We start from the raw sequence: 21466 nt of genomic DNA on the forward strand, positions 1-21466 counted from the left end.
TAAATGACCTTGTCATTTTTTCTCTCCTCTTTCTTTGCTGTTACAAAGAACTCTGTGACTATACTCCAGGACAATTAAATAGACGATTCCTCAATGACCTGGGGTTAAACGTGGATTGGGAGTTAAGGAGCTCTGAGTTCCTCTGAAGTGGAGGCTCCCAGGGAAGTGAGAGGTGACACACCCTCTCGCCTCCCCTGAGGACGGGAGGCTTTTGATGAGGCCCTGCCTTGTGTCTCCCAGTGTTTCTCAAACAGTTTGTCGAGGTTGAATAACAACTCAGTTATATTTACATTCTTAGGACAGAAAGATGATACTAGGTCAGGAAATAAGATTTGAAAGTCATTCTGATTTGGAAGGATGAAGCCAAGATACTGCGGAAGCTGGGGGCAGAGAAGGTCAGTTCGGGTGGCTTGAACCTGCCCAGAGCTGACCGGCCTGCACAAATTCAGAGCCAGATCCAAAGCCAGCGGTCTCTGACCACTGCTGAAAGAGGGAGCCAGCCACACGAGCCAGAATACTCAACTTTCCTTTCTTGTCAGCCTTGTGTTTTTGGCTTGCTGGTTCCCCCTATTTCTTATCCTGCCAGAATTCTCCAGGCCAAAATACTGGTGTGCGTAGCCTTTCCCTTCTCCAGGGGATCCTCCCAACCCAGGGTTCGAACCCAGGTCTCCCTCATTGCAGGAGGATTCTTTACCAGCTGAGCCACAAGGGAAGCCCAAGAATACTGGAGTGGGTAGCCTATCCCTTCTCCAGCAGGTCTTCCCAACCCAGGAATTGAACTGGGGTCTCCTGCATTGCAGGTGGCGTCTTTACCAACCTAGGCATCAGGGAGGCCCCTTCCCATACTGCAGGTGGACTCTAGAAAGCTGCTTTTAACAATTGATGACTTGGCATGTAGTTAACTTACAGCAGTAAAACTAGGAAGAAAGAAGGGGCAAAGAGACCCCCAAGGTACAGCTGGTAAGTTTATTATTATTATTATTTTTTAGGCAGTCACTTTACATTTTTCCCTGGAATGAGTCACAGGTATGAATAAAAACACACATTTTAAAACATTTATTAAATGATTTTACTGAAGAAGTAAGTATGTGAGTTAATTTTCTTTTATTTTCTAGTTAATTTATTTTCCACTCTTTTTTTGTTTGTTTTTTTAAATTAAAGCTTTAAGAAAGCAAAGAATGAAAACAGCCCTGATACCCAAAGAAGCAAATCTCATGCACCGTGGGAAGAAAACGGCCCCCAGAGGTAAAGAGAATCCTTGCTTTTATAAAGGAGAACAGTATAAATGTGGTTGGCAGTTGCAACTTGTTAAACAATGGAATTTGCTTTGTGGCTGGTGATGACTAACTATGGACAAGGCAGTCAGATTCCTAAATCAGCGTGACTGAGAACTTCTGAAGTAGAAGTCAACAGGATGTGTCCTAACGTGAAACTTTCTCCTGGAAAGACAGAAAGGAAAACTTGCATATACTAAGAAACTGTCTGAGAGGTGGTGAGGATGCTTAGGTGGTCATTTGGATACTTGAAATGACATATTAATGATAATTTCCCCAATTGCATCTTTCTTGTTAAAACTTAAGTTGAAAACTACCATTGATGAATAGTGCTTTTCGTGGACCTTTATTCCTAGAAATAAATAAATATTTAGTTAATTTTGTTCACAATTACCATACCAGGGACAGAGCTGCTTCATAATTTATTGATAAGTTGAATGATGGTTCCAGGTCTGACCATACGATGGTTCAGATTCTAACTCTGCCTCTTTCCTGGGTACTTGGCTCCTTAACTAAAGATTCAGTATTTCTATTTTCTTTTCTGTTAAGTGGGTCTAATAACTGTCCTTCAGTGACTAGGGTTGACCTGGAGATAAAATGAGATAATGAGTATAAAGCCCTCAGCTAGCATGTATAGATTCATCGCAAATGCAGATTGTTGTTACTATTGCCATCATTTGTGTGTGCTCATTTCTTTCGAAGTCCAGTGAGACAAGCCCATTTCTGCAAAATGAAGACTTTCGTGATCTATTTTACTAGATCTTCTTTCAATAAATCTTGTCAGGAAAGAGAACTATGTGCCTAAGACCCAGTATCCCCCTGAATGTAGAGAATGTGCAGTTGTGAGCACTTCCCTCGGTCCAGCCTAGGCTATCGCTCCTCGAGGCTCTCTGCAGACATCCTTGACCATTCCTCTTCCACTCCAGCGGACTCTATAACTCCCCCAGCGACCGCACGAAATCCCCCAAGTTCCCCTACTCACGCCGCCGAAACCCCTCGTGTGGGAGCGACAATGACTCTGTGCAGCCCACCAGGAGGAGGTAAGCGGAACAGCCGTCGGTTTTAAATTTTCAGCAGCAGTTCCAGATCCCAGTCACAGTTTAACCAGGTTATTCTCATAGCGTCATGACTGTTTGTCCCTTCACAATAGCAGAGAGCTTATGGGGTTTTTTTTGTTGTTGTTTTTTGTTTGTTTGAGATGAAATAAGCTAGAGGTCCTGAAGCATTTCTCTTAAAAAGCCAGAGTTTCAGAGGATGATTTCATAAAATATTGATGGGAACTTACTCTCTGTATTATAGTTAAGACTAAATCTTTAAAAATATATATAATATTTTGAAAATATATATATTATATAGTATGTATAATATGTATGTATAGTATATATTGGATTAGCAATATACGTTAATATGTAAAATATTTAAATGTTTTGACCTGAGAAGATAAGATCTTCATGACCCAGATAGTCACAGTGGTGTGATCACCCACCAAGAGCCAGACATCCTAGAATGCAGTCAAGTGGGCCTTAGGAAGCATCACTACAAACAAAGCTAGTGGAGGTGATGGAATTCCAGTTGAGCTAATTCAAATCCTAAAAGATGATTCTGTGAAAGTACTGCACTCAACAGTGCCCACAAATTTGGAAAACTCAACAGTGGCCACAGGACTGGAAGTCAGTTTTCATTCCAATCCCAAAGAAGGGCAATGTCAAAGATGTTCAAACTACCGCACAATTGCACTCATCTCACATGCTAGCATGGAGAAGGCAATGGCACCCCACTCCAGTACTCTTGCCTGGAAAATCCCATGGATGGAGGAGCCTGGTGGGCTGCCGTCTATGGGGTCGCACAGAGTCGGACACGACTGAAGCGACTTAGCAGCAGCAGCAGCACATGCTAGCAAAGTAATGCTCAAAATTCTCCAAGCCAGGCTTCAACAGTACATGAACCGTGAACTTCCAGATGTTCAAGCTGGATTTAGAAAAGGCAGAAGAACCAGAGATCAAATTGCCAACATCCACTGGATCATCGAAAAAGCAAAACAGTTTCAGAAAAACATCTGTTTCTGCTTTATTGACTATGCCAAAGCCTTGACTATGTGGATCACAACAAACTGTGGAAAATTCTTCAAAGAAATGGGAATACCAGACCACCTGACCTGCCTCCTGAGAAATCTGTATGCAGGTCAAGAAGCAACAGTTAGAACTGGACATGGAACAACAGACTGGTTCCAAATAGGAAAAGGAGTATGTCAAGGCTGTATCTTATCACCTTGCTCTTTTAACTTATATGCAGAGTACATCATGAGAAACACTGGGCTGCATGAAGCACAAGCTGGAATCAAGATTGCCAGGAGAAATATCGATAACCTCAGATACGCAGATAATACCACCTTTATGGCAGAAAGTGAAGAAGAACTAAAGAGCCTCTTGATGAAAGTGAAAGAGGAGAGTGAAAAAGTTGACTTAAAGCTCAGCATTCAGAAAACTAAGATCATGGCATCCAGTCCCATCACTTCATGGCAAATAGATGGGGAAACAATGGAAACAGTGAGAGACTTTATTTTTTTGAGCTCCAAAATCACTGCAGATGGTGACTGCAGCCATGAAATTAAAAGATGCTTGCTCCTTGGAAGAAAAGCTATGACCAACCTAGATAGCATATTAAAAAGCATTTAAAATTTAATCATTTAATGTTGGAGACACTGCTTTGCCAACAAACGTCCATCTAATCAGAGCTATGGTTTTTGCAGTAATCATGTATGGATATCAAAGTTGGACTATAAAGGAAGCTGAGCACTGAAGAATTGATGCTTTTGAACTGTGGTGTTGGAGAAGACCTTCGAGAGTCCCTCGGACTGCAAGGAAATCCAACCAGTTCATCCTAAAGGAAGTCAAGTCTGAATATTCATTGGTAGGACTGATGTTGAAGCCGAAATGACAATACTTTGGCCACCTGATGCGAAGAACTGACTCCTTGGAAAAGACCTGATGCTGGGAAGGATTGAAGGCAGGAGGAGAAGGGGATGACAGAGGATGAGATGGTTGGATGGCATCACCAATTCAATGGATGTGAGTTTGAGCAAGCTCTGGGAGTTGGTGACGGACAGGGAAGCCTGGCATGCTGCAGTCCATGGAGTCGCAAAGAGTCAGACACAACTGAGTGACTGAACTGAACTGGGAAGACAAGATCATGTTTAGAGAGATATCTCTTAGGTGAGGCTGAGTTACTGGCTCTCAAGACTGGTATTGTTGCTTAAACTTGAGTAAAACCCCTTTCAAGAACGGAGGAAGTGAGTCTTGTTACATGTTACCCAGCAGGTCAGATTGTCCATGTGAATGTATGTGTGTGTTTGTGCTTAATCAAGAAAAGAGAAATTCCTGTACAGTGGTTTTGAACCCTCTCTGCAAAGCAGGCTGGGCAATATGACAGGTCCAAGAGAGGAAGACCTAGAAATCACTTACTAGTGAAATTCATTTTTATTTCTATCTGATAGGGACTATGTTTTACTTTGGGTGCCTACATGAGTGGTATTTTATAAGTGACTTGTAATTATGAGATGAATAGATAGCATCACCAACTACATGGACATGAATTCAAGTAGGCTCCAGGAGATAGTGAAGGACAGAGGAGCCTAGCGTGTTGCGATCCATGGGATCATGAAGAGTCGGACACAACTTAGCAACTGAACAACAATGACAATAACCAAATTATGAGACGTTCCAGACATGTTTTCAGATAACCATCAAGATTCTTTTTGTATGCACTGTGGATTTAGAAAGCAGAGGTGCATCTCTTTTCTCTGCCCTTGTTCGTACTCACTTGCTGATCCATCCCTTCTTGATTCCTTCTGCTTCTGTCAGTTTCCTGGAGTCTTCATCAGTAACTTTCTCAAGCCAGGTCCACTTCACCAAAATCCTTTGAAAGTTAAGAAAAGAAAGGTCATCATCTTCACCCAGCAGGACTGAGAAGGGAGAGCCAGATCATAACCCATGATGATTAGACAGAATAATGAAAAATTAGCTGGCATGTACCATGTTCCAAGTACTGAGCAGTTTACTAGCTATGTATTAGCTATTTCAACCTTATGATACCCTACAGAAGTTGATGTAATATATCCCTCAGTCTCTAGGCCTTTCCAGCAGAGAAGGATTAAGGCAGGGATCAGTGCACAGGTGTGAGCAGGACTGAAGGAACAAAAAGACCAAGAGTCTGTGGCCTGGATGCTGTGCTGCCCCTGGGCTCAGGAGTAGCCGGAGAGATGGGGAAGTGACCCAAAGATTCAGAGCTGCTTCTGCCTTTGAGCTGGCCCTGGGAACCTGTGCCTGGCGCTGACACCGCCGGGGGCACCTCCACTGTAGGAGGGGCTCTTGCTGCTCTTGCTGGAGAAGGTCTGATGCTGTGGAAGTCTCACTCCCACCTTCAAGTCGTCACCTGAGCACCTAAGTGGTGCAGAAGCCTAGGAAGATGTAAGTTTCAGGCGTTTCGTCTTGGCAATACATGGGAGACTACAGCTAGGTCTGGATGGCACTGAGTACCAATGGAAAAATACCTGGCCCAGCTTTATTATCTCACTTTTATAGATGAGAAAACAGACTTGAGTAGCAAAGAGTAACTGTTCCTTGCACACGTCCAGAATTTGGGTCCACGTCTGTATGTCTGACAAAGGCAGGGCTGATGAGTCGTCATTTAGAACAGGCAGGGGAATAGATTTTCTGCTCTCCTTTCCCTTCCAACAATTGGTTCTACTTGGAGAACACTTAAAAAACAAGTCAACATCACTGGGAAACACTATAAAGTGCATTTGTTTGTATATGTGTATTGAGGAATTGTGGGTAGTGGGAATTACTAAATACTTTAAGAATCTGTGATGGTATGATTATTGTTAATAGATAGGTTTTTATAGATTATTACCCTAAATTATTAGTGTACTTTTCCAGCATTCCCTAAATAAAATACACACACTGAGCAGATGGTCATTTAGATTTTAATGTTTAGAAGTGAATTTATCAAGTTTTTACATTACATATAAAAATTTATAGTATTTTTTTCCCTAAACTAATTTCTTGAAATAGTTGGGAGTACACACATTCCCAAATCCAGACTTAATAGTGTTCATACTGAATACAGTTTCCGCTGGCTTCCTGTGTAATACAGAGACGTAATTGTGGTGAGTGGACACAGGATCCTTTCATGGGTACCATCCAGGGGAAAGACAGTTTTGATTTTATGGAGTAGAGAATCTTTTTGTCTGAGCATCAGGACCTCTGTCTGGTTCTGGTTGAAAAGTCTCTTATTGGGCATATGTGTTTTGAGGAGACTAGACATAGCTGACTGTTGGCCTCAAGAGCTGGAGCTCATTCTTTGTTTCTTTCCACTCTAAATACCCGATAATTGTCCCTGTCCTTCTTAGTCTTGTTTTATCTTCACATGTATTTGCCTTGCTCTTGAGCACAAATCCCTGCATAGCTGAATCAACTCTGACATTTAAAACTGAGATTTGTCATCAGCATGGAGGAATATCATGGACTTAAATTTAATAATGGAAAATTCTACTCTGCAATGCATGGCCAGAATAACATGTTTTGCAAAACATATCAAAATTTTCTATTTTGCTAGTTGTTTGTCATTAAATGGATAAATCTATCAAATTCTGGTGGAGCCTAGAACCCTGGTTCTTAACCTTTTGGGATGATGAAACTCTATAAGAGACTGATGAAATGTTGGATTCCTTCCAAAGCGGGGAAAGTACTTAATTAAATACATGTATAAATTTACCTTTGCCAGCTCAATTAGTAAAGAATCTGCCTGCAATGCAGGAGACCTGGGTTTGATTCCTGGGTCAGGAAGATCCCCTGAAAAAGGAAATGGCTAGCTACTCCACTATTCTTGCCTGGACAGTGGAGCCTGCAGGCTATAGTCCATGGGGTCACAAGAGTCAGACATAATTTAGTGACTAAACCACCACTACATAAATTTTCATAGAATTTTTCAACATTCATGGAGACCCTGAAGCCTGCTTGTTTAAACAGTCTTGTTTTAGAACAGAAAAGCTATTATACTTCCTGGTCAATACAAGTTTATTTTTACCTCTATCCATATTCACACTCAAAAATGCTTACTGAGGGCATCTCTATGCAAGGCATGTGTTAACCAGGACTAGAGAAAGTCCCTGTAGGGGCCTTGGGATGGGATGGAGATGGGGAGTATTCATAGAAAGGCTGAAAGGTCAATGTTGTCAAGCACTGAGAGAACAGAAATGCGTGCGAGATGAGCCCAGAGAGAAAGACAGAAAGAAAGACAGAGAAGTCAGACCTCACAGGACACCTGGACTTTGTTGTGGATTTGAGTCCTTATTCTGGTAGCTTTTCTAAGGGAGTGATAACACAGTTGTGTTAGTACTGGGTAAAAATGATGCTTACTGTCTCTGGGAGAAAGGTGGTAGTGGACATAGACCAGACAGCACGTAGGTCCTGGAGAAAGAGGATGGGAACTTGTGCCAAGGTGGCGATGTGGAGATAAGAGGAAGTGGATGGTTTTAAGACCCTTTAAGAGGTAAAAGCAGTGGGATGAGAAGGATCAAAATGAGGGGTGAAGGAGTGACAGGTGTCAGCATGAAAACCAGACTTGTATAATTTCATGGTTTGAGGTGTGATGCACTGAAGTAAGAATCACCTGTATATCACAGGCTTAAAAAGGAAAACTGAGTTTGGTTGTTGATAAGTTGAATTTGTTGTACCATTGAGAAGTCCAAGTGAGGGATTTACATGGATTGTTGAATGTAAGTCAGGAGCTAGATTGGCTATCTGGACTGAAATATAGATTTCTTACAGATGTTAGTTGAAATGTGAAGTAGAGTTGAGGTTGTCTAGATAGACAATATAGATAGAAGGCAAAGACAAGCCAATGACAGTGCTGTGAGAAACTTCAGCATCTGTTTGCCTTAGTTGAAGAGGATTAACTTGTAAAAGAGACAGAGATATTATATCTATGTGAAAACTCATGGAACAGCATACTGGTTTGAAATTGGGAAAGGAGTATTCAAGGCTGTGTATTATCACCCTGCTTATTTAATTTATATGCAGAGTACATCTTGTGAAATGATGCTGAATGAAGCACAAGCTGGAATCAAGATTGCCGGGAGAAATATCAATAACTTCAGATATGCAGATGACACCACCCTTATGGCAGAAAGTGAAGAGGAACTAAAGAGCCTCTTGATGAAAGTGAAAGAGGAGAGTGAAAAAGTTGGCTTAAAGCTCAACATTCAGAAAACTAAGATCATGGCATCCAGTCCCATCACTTCATGGCAAATAGATGGGGAAACAGTGGAAACAGTGGCTGACTTTATTTTCTTGGGCTCCAAAATCACTGCAGATGGTGACTGCAACCATGAAATGAAAAGATGCTTGCTCCTTGGAAGAAAAGCTGTGACCAACCTAGACAGCATATTAAAAATCAGAGACATTACTTTACCAGCAAAGTCCGTCTAGTCAAAGCTATGGTTTTTCCAGTGGTCATGTATGGATGTGAGAGTTGGACTATAAAGAAAGCTGAGTAATGAAGAATTGATGCTTTTGAACTGTGGTGTTGGAGAAGACTCTAGAGAGTCCCTTGGACTGCAAGGAGATCCTAACCAGTCCATCCTAAAGGAAATCAGTGCTGAATATTCATTGGAAGGATTGATGCTGAAGCTGAAATTCCAGTACGTTGGCCACCTGGCCGCCGAACGTATTCTTCGCAATACATTGTGATGAGCTGACTCACTGGAAAAGCCCCTGATGCTGGGAAAGAGTGAAGGCAGGAGGAGAAGGGGATGACAGAGGATGAGATGGTTGGATGGCATCACCAACTGAGTGGACATGAGTTTGAGCTTGCTCCAGGAGTTGGTGAGGTGGATAGGGAAGCCTGGCGTGCTGCAGTGTATGGGACGCAGAGAGTCAGACACAACTGCGTGACTGAACTGAACTGCACTCCTTATTCCCAGAATGCTAGAAGCCAGGCTTCTGCCTCCTAGGCATGACAGTAGAGAGAGACTGTCCCTATAAGATACGAAAGATACTAGGGAAAAGGTCTACAGATAAGCGCTTTCAAAAGATTCTCCAATGAAATGGTGAGACTTCCCGTATTAGCTCTGCAGTGCAATGAGGCTGTGTGTTACCATGCACTGCACCATCCAGAGGGTTCCAGTCTTTTCAGTGTCTAAAATATGAAAAAAGCCATAATCACCCAGCATTTCGGGATAGCTTCTCTTTGGAAAGACAGAGACTGAGCCAAGAATTAGTAGCATGTGCAGGGGGATCTCACAGGAAATAGAGATGGTACAAGAAACAAAAATTTCTAAAAAATATTTACTTATTACCTTTAGGAAAGTGAAAACTGTGGTATTGAAAGAGTGAATAAGAGTTTTTAGATTTTAAGTTTGTGGGGTAGAATTTTAAATAATTAATTTGGAAGGTAAAGTTAAGAAAATCTTCCCCAAGGTAGAACCAAAACAAATCCATGGAAATAAGGATTATTATGAACAAACCTGACTATCAGCCATTTGATTAATGAAATTTCTGAGGGAAAAAACCCAAAAATTACAAGAAAGGAAACTAATAAAGAAATAATATAAGAAAATATCCCAGATTGGAATGGTTTAACTTTAGACAGAACTCACTGAGCATTTGGCATAGTAAATTGAAGAGTAAGATCGATACCAAGATCATTAAAACATTATAAACCAAGAGAGAATTCTAAAAATTTGGCATCAGAGAGGAAAATGTGAGAGGAGAAAACATAGATCATAACAAATAAATATCATGGCCTTGGACTGCTTCACAGCAAAAGCAGGGAAAGAAGATAATGAAGCATTGCCTCCAAATGCTGAAGGAAGATTAGTTTCAATTTAGGATTCTATGTCCAGATAAACTGTAATTATATGTGTATAAAGAAGACATTGTCAGAAATTTCATTCTAAAAAATATATATACATATATGTGTGCATATATATAATATATTATGTATATTTAGTGTATATACACACGTACACAAATATATATATGTATATATATAGCTCAAACTACTGCACAATTGCACTCATCTCACAGGCACTAGTGCTCAAAATTCTCCAAGCCAGGCTTCAACAATACATGAACCATGAACTTCCAGATGTTCAAGCTGGTTTTAGAAAAGGCAGAGGAACCAGAGATCAAATTGCCAACATTCATTGGATCATTGAAAAAGCAAGAGAGTTCCAGAAAAACATCTACTTCTGCTTTATTGACTACACCAAAGCCTTTGACTGTGTGGATCACAACAAACTGTGGAAAATTCTTAAAGAGATGGGAATACCAGACCACCTGACCTGCCTCTTGAGAAATCTGTATGCAGGTCAGAAAGCAACAGTTAGAACTGGACATGGAACAACAGACTGGTTCCAAATCGGGAAAGGAGTACGTCAAGGCTGTATATTGTCACCTTGCTTATTTAACTTATATGCAGAGTACATCATGAGAAATGCTGGACTGGATGAAGCACAAGCTAGAATCAAGATTGCCAGGAGAAATATCAATAACCTCAGATACACAGATCACAGCACCCTTATGGAAGAAAGAGAAGAAAAACTAAAGAGACTCTTTATGAAAATGAAAGAGGAGAGTGAAAAAATTGGCTTAAAGCTCAACATTCAGAAAACTAAGGTGATGGCATCTGGTCCCATCACTTCATGGAAAATAGATGGGAAAACAGTGGAAACAGTGAGAGACTTTATTTTTGGGGGCTCCAAAATCACTACAGAATGGTGACTGCAGCTATGAAATTAGAAGACGCTTACTCCTTGGAAGGAAAGTTATGACCAACCTAGACAGCATATTAAAAAGCAGAGACATTACTTTGCCAGCAAAGGTCCATCTAGTCAAGGCTATGGTTTTTCCAGTAGTCATGTATGGATGTGAGAGTTGGACTATAAAGAAAGCTGAGCACCAAAGAATTGATGCTTTTGAACTGTGGTGTTGGAGAAGACTCTTGAGAGTCCCTTGGACTGCAAGGAGATCCAACCAGTCCATCCTAAAGAAGATCAGTCCTGGGTGTTCATTGGAAGGACTGATGTTGAAGCTGAAACTCTGATACTTTGGCCACCTGATGCAAAGAGGCTGACTCATTTGAAAAGACCCTGATGCTGGGAAAGATAGAAGGTGGGAGGAGAAGGAGACGACAGAGGATGAGACTGTTGGATGGCATCACTGACCCAATGGAGATGAATTTGAGTAAACTGCGGGAGTTGGTGATGGACAGGGAGGCCTGGCGAGCTGCAGTCCATGGGGTCACAGAGAGTTGGACACGACTGAGTGACTGAACTGAACTGATATATATATATATAGTGTTTATGGGCTTCCCAGGTGGCGCTAGCGGTAAAGAACCCACCTGCCAATGCAGGAGACGTAAGAGACTCGGGTTCAATCCCTAGGTCAGGAAGGTCCCCTGGAGGAGGGCGTGGCAACCCACTCCAGTATTCTTGCCTAGAGAATCCCATGGACAGAGGAGCCTGGCGGGCTACAGTCCATAGTGTTGCAAAGAGTCAGACATGACTGAAGTGACTTATATATGAGTGTATATATATGTGTGTTTGTGTGTATATGTGTGTGTGTATATATATATGTATAGCAGCCATGACAAGAGGCCATGAGACCTAAGACTATGGGATTCATCAAAGGTGCAAAAGAAATTCGGTGGCTCATGGTGAAGGGACGTCTACGCAGCAGTGCTAGAAAGCAAACTGTCCAGTGTGAGCAGGACCGCAGAGCGCTGCAGAAAGAGTTTACATGGAACTTGCAGATTATCTGTGTATTTATCCATCTCAGGAGGAGTTGTGCGGCTCTCTCAGAGATGAGATAAAGTATTAGTGAGAAGTACCAGGAAACCCAAGCAAGCAACTTAAGTAGAAATCTAGGCAATTATCATGTCTAAGAAAAATTCAAACCTATACAAGAATGAAACTGTGTTCCTAAAACACTGTTTAGATCAGTCATCTGTGAGCAATAGTTACGTAATTGTGTTTACAATGAACAATTCTATCAACATAATGTTATTTGATATAATTATGTTGGGAAAGTAGGAGAATGAAAGTTGTGAATGTGGCATTGAAAGAGTCATGTCTGCCCCGACTGGATTGTAAAGGCACATATAACAAAGGATAAGGACATGGAGACCAAAAAGCAAGAAAGAGACCTCTATCAAGAAGTTTGGCTTTGCAGGAGAGGAGAGAGACTGGGCAGAAAGTCGTGGGAGATGTGGAGTCAAAGTAGGTGTGTGTATGTTTGCATAGGAGAGACTTGAGGATGTGAAAAGCAGGTAAAGAAACTTGGCTCTGAGGACAAGTTGAATATATGTGAGAGACAAGAGCTGGTTAATGACAATCACCGAGTAGTAGGTGGAAGGTGATGGGACCTGCACAGCACAGGTGACTGGACTGACCTTACTGGTAAGGACACTTCCGTAAAAGAGAGGGTGATGTTGGTGAGTTTTATTTTTGGTAACAGGAAAAGGAAACAGTTCCCATCTAACGGCTGGCTCCTTTTTGCTTTGGAAGGAGAACACAAAGTCATTTGCTGCAGCAGTGGTACAGTGAGTCAGAGGGCTGCCAGGTGAAAGGAGTTTGGAAGCAGTTTGAAGAAACTGAGAGCTCTTAGATCAGAGAAAGGTGGTTGGATTGCTGGGCCATGTTGTAGATCTGAGATTATGCACATGGATTTGTAGTGTAGTTAACATGAGTTTGAATAAACGCTGGGAGTTGGTGATGGATAGGGAGGCCTGGCGTGCTGCGATTCATGGGGTCGCAAAGAGTCGGACACGACTGAGCGACTGAACTAACATGCCCTTTTATGTAACCTTATCTAGCACTGCTCGCCAGCTTTTGAGGGCTGGCCCAGAGAACGTAGAGAGTTGGATTCACCCAGCCTTGGAGTTTTGTCATAAGAACTGAACAAAAAACACAATCAGAGGAAGTTTCAAGTCCTGGCATACATGTTATTATGATGATGAAAATCCAAACTTGAGTCAGGGAGGAAATAAAAGTTAGCTGACGGAAAGTTGCAAGGTTGATAGTACTACTGAGGTCAAAGAAAGGTAGAATGGAAGTCATTGAACAAGCGACAGTGGTGATAGCCAACATTTATTGAGTGCTTAGAGTGGGCCAGGTCCTACTGTGTGCATTTTAAATATATTAATTCATTTTATCCTCATAACAACCCTGTGTTGAAAGTACTATTCAAACTGAGGCTCAGTAGAGAAGTCTTGTGTTTAAATCACACTACTTATCAACAGATGGGACGGGATTCACCTTTAGAACTACAGAACTCACACATTTAACCGGGATGCCCCACTGCAGCTGTTTGAAGGTAAATAGGAATTGGTATTCAGAGAGGGGAGATTGAGGTTAAAGAACAAGGTTTTTGCAGGTGGTTACAGATAATAAAGTCCAAAGTGTGACCCTGATGGGGTTGCTGAGTTACAGTAAAAGGGTCGTTAGGGAAGATGACAAGGTACATGGAGGCTGGGATGCTGGAAAGGGCATTCAGGTAAGAGCTGACCTCAGATTATGGCAGAACTTGGCTTGGTGGATTGTGTTACAGAATTGGGTTTGTTTGCCTAACTTGCAGCAAGCCAGACATTGAGACGCCAAGGTTTGCAGCAGAGAAATCGTTTATTCAAAAGATAGCCAAGCAAGTTGATGGGCGAACAAATCCAAAACTTGTCTCCCTGAAGATCAGACTTAGGTATATTTATGGGATAAAGAGGCAGGGTGTGTGAGGTGTGGGGAGAGGTGATTGGAGGTAAGAAGAGGGAGGTAATTGGTGTTTCTGCAAGAGTGGTCGAGCTTCATGGTTCTTCATGGCAACTGTTCAGAAGATGGCAGAGTTAGTGTGTTCTGAGGGTAGAGGTTTTGGCCCTCTAGAATCAAAAGATCATCCATCTGCCACTCACGTTGGTCAGTGGTTTCAACCAGTTTGAACTGGGCAAGAACTAACTCCACATTCCTGAAAAACAGTTTAAGCAACCATTAGTATAGTGACCCATACATCGGAGGTGTTATCCATAGGAAGCTAGGGAGTGGTTAGTTTAAAATCAACTAAAAGCAGATGAGGCAGGTTAGGTTTGGTGGGCCTAATCAGGTTTGTTCTCTGTTTCAATTGCAGATCTGGGCACTACAATTGAACTCTGTTATTGGATGAGTGGAACTTAACAGATAATTACTGTTACATCTGTTAATTACTTAAGGATAATTACGCACACAGATAATTGTGCATAATTACTTATGGACTGTTTGTAGCCCCTGCTAGCCTGTTGGCTTCTTGAGGCCAGTTGGTGTCGTTTCTGGGATCTGTTGTAGAGCTGGCATGTCTGTGTGACTCACGTGAATGGATGACTGTGTAGCATGCATTAACTGAAGTAAAACTCATTCTGGTATGCTTTCCTTAGCCAGTTGATAATCTTCTATTCTCCTGAATGGATTCTTTTTTTTTTCCCCCATAGGAAAGCCCATAACAGTGGTGAAGATTCGGATCTAAAACAGAGGAGGAGGTAAAAAAGCCAAAATGGAAGGAGGGTCAGGGGAGAGGGAAGGGGCTTAGCAGATCAGCACAGCTCAGACCTGAGGCAAGAGTGTGGGAAATGTCTGGTTTTATTAGTGACTGCTTTAAGGATATTGTGCGTTTTTAAACTTTGAAATAACGATTTTGGCTGCAACTGGTTATCAGTCTTCCATTCCTTAACATCTTTAGGAGTTTCTCTCTCTTTTTTTTCCTGCTCCTTTTTGTCTTAGCGGAGCTGTCTCCATTATCTCTGTTTCTTTTTTTCTTTTCTGTTCTTTTTCTTTCGTTTTTCTTTTTGGTCACACCACACAGTGGCATTTGCGATCTTAGTTCCCTGACCAGGGATTGAACCCATGGCCCCTGCAGTGGAAGTGTGGAGTCTTAACCACGGGGCTGTCAGGGAAGTGCCTTGCTTATCTCTTGCTACAGTAAAACCATCCAGAACTGGGTGGGTGAATATAACAACAGCCGTATGTATCTTATAGGAGTCTGTTGGTTGAACAGCAGTTTGTTAGCTAGTTTAACTGGCCCCTGGCAGAACGGCTCTCACTCTCTCCATGATCTCTGCACCTGGTTAACCGAGGTGGCTGGGGAGACGCAGAAGCTGCCAGCCCTGTTAAGGGATAGTCCTAGAACTGGCAGAGTATCCCTTCCATCTCCTTCTGTTGGAAAAATCAGTCGTAGGCCCAGCACAAATTCAAGGGGAGTGGAAATAAACTCTCCCTCTCTTTGTGGGGGTAGGGGTTTGACAGGACTTTGAGCCCATATTTAGACCACCCCAGGGGCTTTCCCACATCAGAGTTCTGTTGAAAATACTTATTCTGTGGTCTTTTCTAGGAGCATGGTGACATTTACTTTAGTCTGCTTCCACATTTCTATAGACATTCAGATGCCTAGCTGAATTGAGAAGCTGACTGTGAGAGGGCTATGACAACTACTTATGTTTGAGTTGGTAATTTTATTGCAAAATTAAAGAACCTACATGAACCTTTCTGAAATTTTTCATTTGTCATAAATGTGTTTTTTTTTTCTCTTATTTTCTTTTCAGGTCACGCTCACGCTGTAACACAAGCAGTGGTAGTGAATCAGAAAATTCTAATAGAGAGCACCGGAAAAAGAGAAACAGGTAACGTTAGAATGTGACAGTTAACAGGAGCTCTGAAATCAGAGGCCGCCACTGATTGTAGAAGCTGTGTCCTATGAATTTTTACACCTGATTTTTCTCAGCTGTAAATAAGAAGAAATCTGGAATGATTCTGAAGTACTATTTTAGGAAACCTCAGCTCTTCGAACTGAGTTTCTTTGTAATAAGATGATTAAACAGTTTGACAGTGATGTCCCTTCTTGTTAATTAAAAAAAAAAAGCAATGATCTATATTTAGGTACAACATGTAGTGAATTTGCCTAAGAGTGGTAAGAAATTTTATCATTTGTAGAGACATTTCTCCCTGAAGTGTCTTTTAGCATGACATCATTATCCTTTGCCCAACCCAAAACCAAGACACTCATAGTTGCATAGTTTTAGTCTTATGTATATGTAAATGCAAACGTGTTTATACTTGTGCCAGGCACACACAATTAGGTGGGTAAATGCAATTAATTCATATTTTTAGGACTTAGTCTTAAGAGCTTGTTAGTAACATGATTTGACATGTAATCAATATTAGTGATGACAATGCATTGATTTAATCAGTTCTTCCTAATTCTGAAATATTTATTTGAAAACAAGTAATCCGTGATGAAAGAACCGCAGGTCGGGGAGCTGAGGGATATAGTTATTGGTTATACAGTCCCAGTGGTTCTCAGCTGGGGACAGTTTTTTTTTCGCTCTCTTTCCTGAGGACATCTGGCAATGTTTTAGGATACTTTTGGCTGTCACAGCTGGGGGATTGCTACTGACTAGGGATGCTGCTGGACATCCTACAGTGCACAAGACAGCACTCCACAACAGAAACATCTGGCCCCCGCAATGTCAGCAGTGCCACCACTGGGAAACCCGTTCTCATCTGATGTCGACTCTGGCGTGGCTGCTTTCTCTGGGTTGTCTCTTGCTGAGGACGCTGCATGAGATGATCTCCAGGGTCCTTGTTTCGTGCTCAGAGCCCTGTGCGTGGCATGCATTGAATTGGCCTCCCTGTCTAGCTACCGCACCTATGTGATAACAGCCCAGACAGCCTGGTGAGAGTAGACCACTTTCTTAGGAAGACTTTCTATGTCGAGCCTTCTTGATAGAGGTGAGTTCGAAATGTGTTAGGACACTTTTCTCAAGGAAATGATCCCAGTTTCTTCACCTATAAAAACCCGAGTGTGGACGGTAGCTCTCCCTCAGGTACCCTCTTCCCGCTCTAAAATCCAGTATTTCTGCACAGACAACATGAAACAAACGGAAAAACACCCCCCCCCCCACCCATTTCCGCGTACCTTTATCAAGCCAGTGCCTTAACAATTATATTTCTGTTTTGCTTGGTGTGTTCTGAGTTCGTGCATGCTAAGTCACTTTAGCCCTTCTCTTTGTGACCCTATGGACCAGGACCTGGTCCTCAACTTCTCAGAGCCAGCCTATTTAAAAACAGTGTCTTTTTGAGCCAAAAGTGCTAACGTGACATTTGCTGTTAAAATGAAACACTATTTAAAGGTTGCCAGCAAATTCCTAAATAGCTCATTACTGATCTGGGGGCACTGGCTTCAATATTCCTAATAGGTGTTTTCTGCCTCTACCCCAGATTCATCAACAGTTTTTCAAATTGCCTTTTTTGTACTGTATAAATGGTATATTTTAGAATGATGGTGGTTCTGAATGTTTAAATGCTAAAGTACTTTACAAGGCTCTTAATGAGAAACTGCTTTCAATGCATACTGACACAAAGACTTGCAAGAATCATTTCTTTTACCTGTAGAGACCCTGCCCGAGGGCTCCACAGGGTGGCTGTGCCTGTGGAAGGTGAGGTGGGGAGTCTGGCTCTGAGAGGCACAGCAGAAGTGGGCGAGGGAAGCAGCTCATCTTGCAGCGCTGACCCCATGCCTGAGAGTCCTGGTGGGGGCACAGCGTGTGGGGTGGTGCCGCAGATGACGCCGTCGGGGGCCCCACACCGTGACGCAGTGCTGCCACTGCCCGCTCCATCCCATCGTCAGCCTTTACAATCTCGCCAGAACCCGCTCCTACCTTGGGATACGTGGGTCTGAATATATGAAGGGTTGTCTAATGATGTCTGACTTTCAACTCTGGGAGGAGAAAATGAATCTCTTCAACCTCGGTTGCCTTTCCTTATTTTCATCGGCAGGGTGACCCAGCCAAGCTCTCACCTGCGTCCTTTGTGCTTTTGTTAAAGGACTCTGGTAACCCTAGAATGGGGCAAAGTGAGTCTTGAACATGCTGATTTTCTGCTTCCTGCCAGCAAGGTCTCTAAATTCAGCTCCGGATGCTTTCTCACTTTGGAAATGAGAGCCTGCACCTGACACCCCATTTTCTTGTCTCCCCGTGGTAACGGTAGCCTGGGGCAGGACAAAGACTGTGCACATTAGCTATTCAAGCACTGTTTTGAAGCCCATGATGTGTCCAGTGGAGCTCTGGAGAGACTTTCCAGAGAGACTTTCTGGAGACTGTGTGTGGCCTTCAGGACGTCATTTCCTCTGCCACTGCTTCTGCTGGGTGGTGGTGGTGGTTGTTGTTGTTTGTTTGCTGTTTAACATGAGGAAGGTCTCTCGTTTTAGGTTGAAGACAATGCTGTGTGCACACTGTGTTTTCAGCGTCTGCCCGCTGGGTTCAGGCTGCTTTGCTGCCCCACAGGTAGCAGTTTCAGCGTCTCTCATTTTGTGTGAAGAGAAGCGAAGCTGACACGACAGTGTCACAAATCAGCTTTATCAAAGCAGTGGTTGTGGCTTTGAACAAACATGGGAAAAACCGTAATCCACACTGACTCTGGAAGCCTAGTATTAGAAACAAGGATGTTGTTTAGACTCAATTTTAGAAAAATATGGCTGTAGATAAGCAACCTCCTCTGTTAGTTTTGGGCCTAGAGCTAGTGAGGCCAGATGGGTGAGGACTGTGCAATAACTGCAGGGTTTCATGCCACAGAAATTTCCAACAGCAGAGACTTAAGCCTCCTTTGTTTGGGAAATTGTTTATGTATTTCTTAATCCTCTTTCACTTTAGTTGTCTCTTTACTGTTTTCATAATCTGCGTGGGTACCTACAGTTTTCTAGATTTTGAGGTTTGAGAAAATAGTTTTTTCCTCTCTGTATAATTAGCTGGAAGTTGGAGCAGTTTCTTGTTACAACGTCTAAGATGACAGAGTCCTTATTTTCCCCTCAGTGTCTCTACGTACACTTTTGTCGTCATCGCCCTTCTCTTGTCTCCCTTGTTTACGCTATCTCATTATTTTCCCTTACCCAGTTCCCCCCACTCTTCTTTTCTTAGCTTCTTTCTCACTCTTTCTTTCCTGTCCTCTCTGACATCTGTCTCCTTTTAGGAACCAGTGATAAAATGTCAAAACAAAAAGCAAAAACAAAACCCTAAGGGATGGGTCAGGGTTTTGGTTCTGCCTTGTCCTGCTGTTTGACCTTGGGCAGCTCATTTAATCACTGTAAACTTAGCTTTCTCATCTGTGAAATGGCGTGCGCACCACCGGATCTGCTTTCTCCAGTCACTGCGAAGCCTGACTGGGCTGTGAGGTGCTAGCGCTGTGGCGGGCAGGGCTGGATATCTCGTGTTCGCGTCGCTGCCTCTTCTTCGGCTGTCCTGACCTCTCCTTCACCCTCTTTCTAGCCTTTTCCACTTTTCTTTTAGCTTTGTCCTCCGTTTCCCATCCTCCCTAACTTTATACATTTGTGTTTTCAGGCCAGCCTTTTTTTTATCCTTTGATTGATGGGTAGGTTTTAGGGGTATCATAATCTCAAGAAATTTTATATAAAATTCTCCGTTTCCAAGCATACAGTTTTCTGGTGATAAGAGTCTGTAGATTTAATCAGATTCTTAAGAGGGTATCTGATCTCCAAAAAGTGGTCATTATGATCTAAATAGTGAAAGATAGATTGATATTGGGAAATGGAGTTGATATTTTAGTTGACTGGTAGAGTTGAAATCTAAAAGGCTGCAAATTTCTTTTGAGATTACTTACTTTTCTATACTGATTTGTGAAAAAACTGGTTCAATTAAATTAATCAAACTAGAAATCTACCAAGTACAGAGAAGCATTAAATTAATGATCTTTGTGAGTATTAGATTGCATTAGTTTTTACTAGTTAGAATTTTGAATCTTAAATGTAAAATCAGAAGGGTCAGTTGGCTCCTCTTTATGGATTTGAACCCCTGGGCTGTGCTTGGGACTTGCTACAGAGTAAGCTGAAGGAGGACCTAAGAACTAGACCTATCACAGTGAAGCCTTTCAAAAGCCAGCTTTCCCTGAAAATACCTTGAGCTTAATAAAATATCCTTCACATTCAAAGGAACTGGTCTGCAAAATATCCTTTGTGCTGTTGATGAAAATCAGCTCTCCTTTAGGCATTCACTGGGATCTGTGGATTACTCAGTCATTAGCTTTGATGTGTTGCTAGGCTTTTAGGATTTGAAGTGGGAGATTTGGAGGAGTTAGGGGGCAGTGAGGCAGAGAACCAGTCTGGTGTTTTTTGCATAAGCATAAAAGTGGAAGTAACTCTGGAGCCTGGTGAGAATTAAAAGAGTAAGAAAAATGAGAGAAGCTGGGGGTAAGAACAGGACTAGAATAAATTGGCAACAGGGGACCATTTGGACCTTTCCCAAATTTCGTTCTGAGCCGTTTGCATCATAATCACATGAATTATGTACATGAGGTAATATGTGTGCACATGTGTGCATGCGTGTGGGTGAAATAGAGCACAGAACAAAGAATGAGGGGCCGTGCATTATGAATCTGTCCCTGCTTTGAAGAGCTCCATGCCTAGAAGCTGGTTCCTTCACCTTCTGAGTTTTAATTTTCTTACATGCTAAATGGGATCATACCTGCCCTGCCTACCTCATGAGGTTTGTGAAGATCTGAGATAAGGGATGTTCTTTGAGAAGCAGAAAGAGCCCTGCATCTGATTGATGAGAATGTTCAGTGCTGCTCAGCGTTACCTGAAGTCCCCACTGTATCTACAGAGTGGGGGCAGCTCCCTTTAACAATAGAGAAGCCAGTGTTTCTAACATGTGAGTTTATCCTGCCAGAAATGTTGTTAGAGTTTGCTCCTGCTTTTTAGGTGTCTCTTAGAATCTGTATCTGAATAATGGATTAAGATGGTTTGAAGTATTTTAAATGTGTCCCACAAAGTCTTTTATATTATTTTTCTGAGAAAAGTAAGAAACCATCCTCTGTGGCACTGTGGCTAACAGGGACGATGTGGCTGAGGCAGGCAAATCCAGATCATGGTCTTGGTAGGGTTTTGTTGTTGTTGGAATCATAAAACAAAACAAAGCGTTACTGTCCCTGTGCCTCAAGGGGAGAATATGTTCTGGATGATGGCTCACTGATACCCAAGGGTGTTTATTCCACATGGCTTGAAAACAGATGACTGCTTCCTTGCAAGCATGCTTCCTGCCTGGTTCTTGTCCCTGATGGAAGTATCTGGGCTGCAAACCAGGTACAAGTTGTGGATCTGGAGTGGGCG

At 42.3% G+C, this 21466-nt stretch overlaps 1 protein-coding gene across 1 annotated transcript in view; it reads left to right on the plus strand.

The window, feature by feature from the left end:
- Nucleotides 1-21466, plus strand: part of EPB41L4A (erythrocyte membrane protein band 4.1 like 4A) — a 265318-nt gene that overhangs the window by 219823 nt on the left and 24029 nt on the right. The window contains 4 exon segments of the mRNA XM_070462355.1: nucleotides 1162-1245; nucleotides 2201-2314; nucleotides 14787-14834; nucleotides 15894-15971. Of these exon segments, the coding sequence (XP_070318456.1) occupies nucleotides 1162-1245; nucleotides 2201-2314; nucleotides 14787-14834; nucleotides 15894-15971 (324 nt within the window).

Source organism: Odocoileus virginianus, unplaced genomic scaffold (assembly GCF_023699985.2).
Source record: "Odocoileus virginianus isolate 20LAN1187 ecotype Illinois unplaced genomic scaffold, Ovbor_1.2 Unplaced_Scaffold_3, whole genome shotgun sequence".
Classification (NCBI taxonomy): domain Eukaryota; kingdom Metazoa; phylum Chordata; class Mammalia; order Artiodactyla; family Cervidae; genus Odocoileus; species Odocoileus virginianus.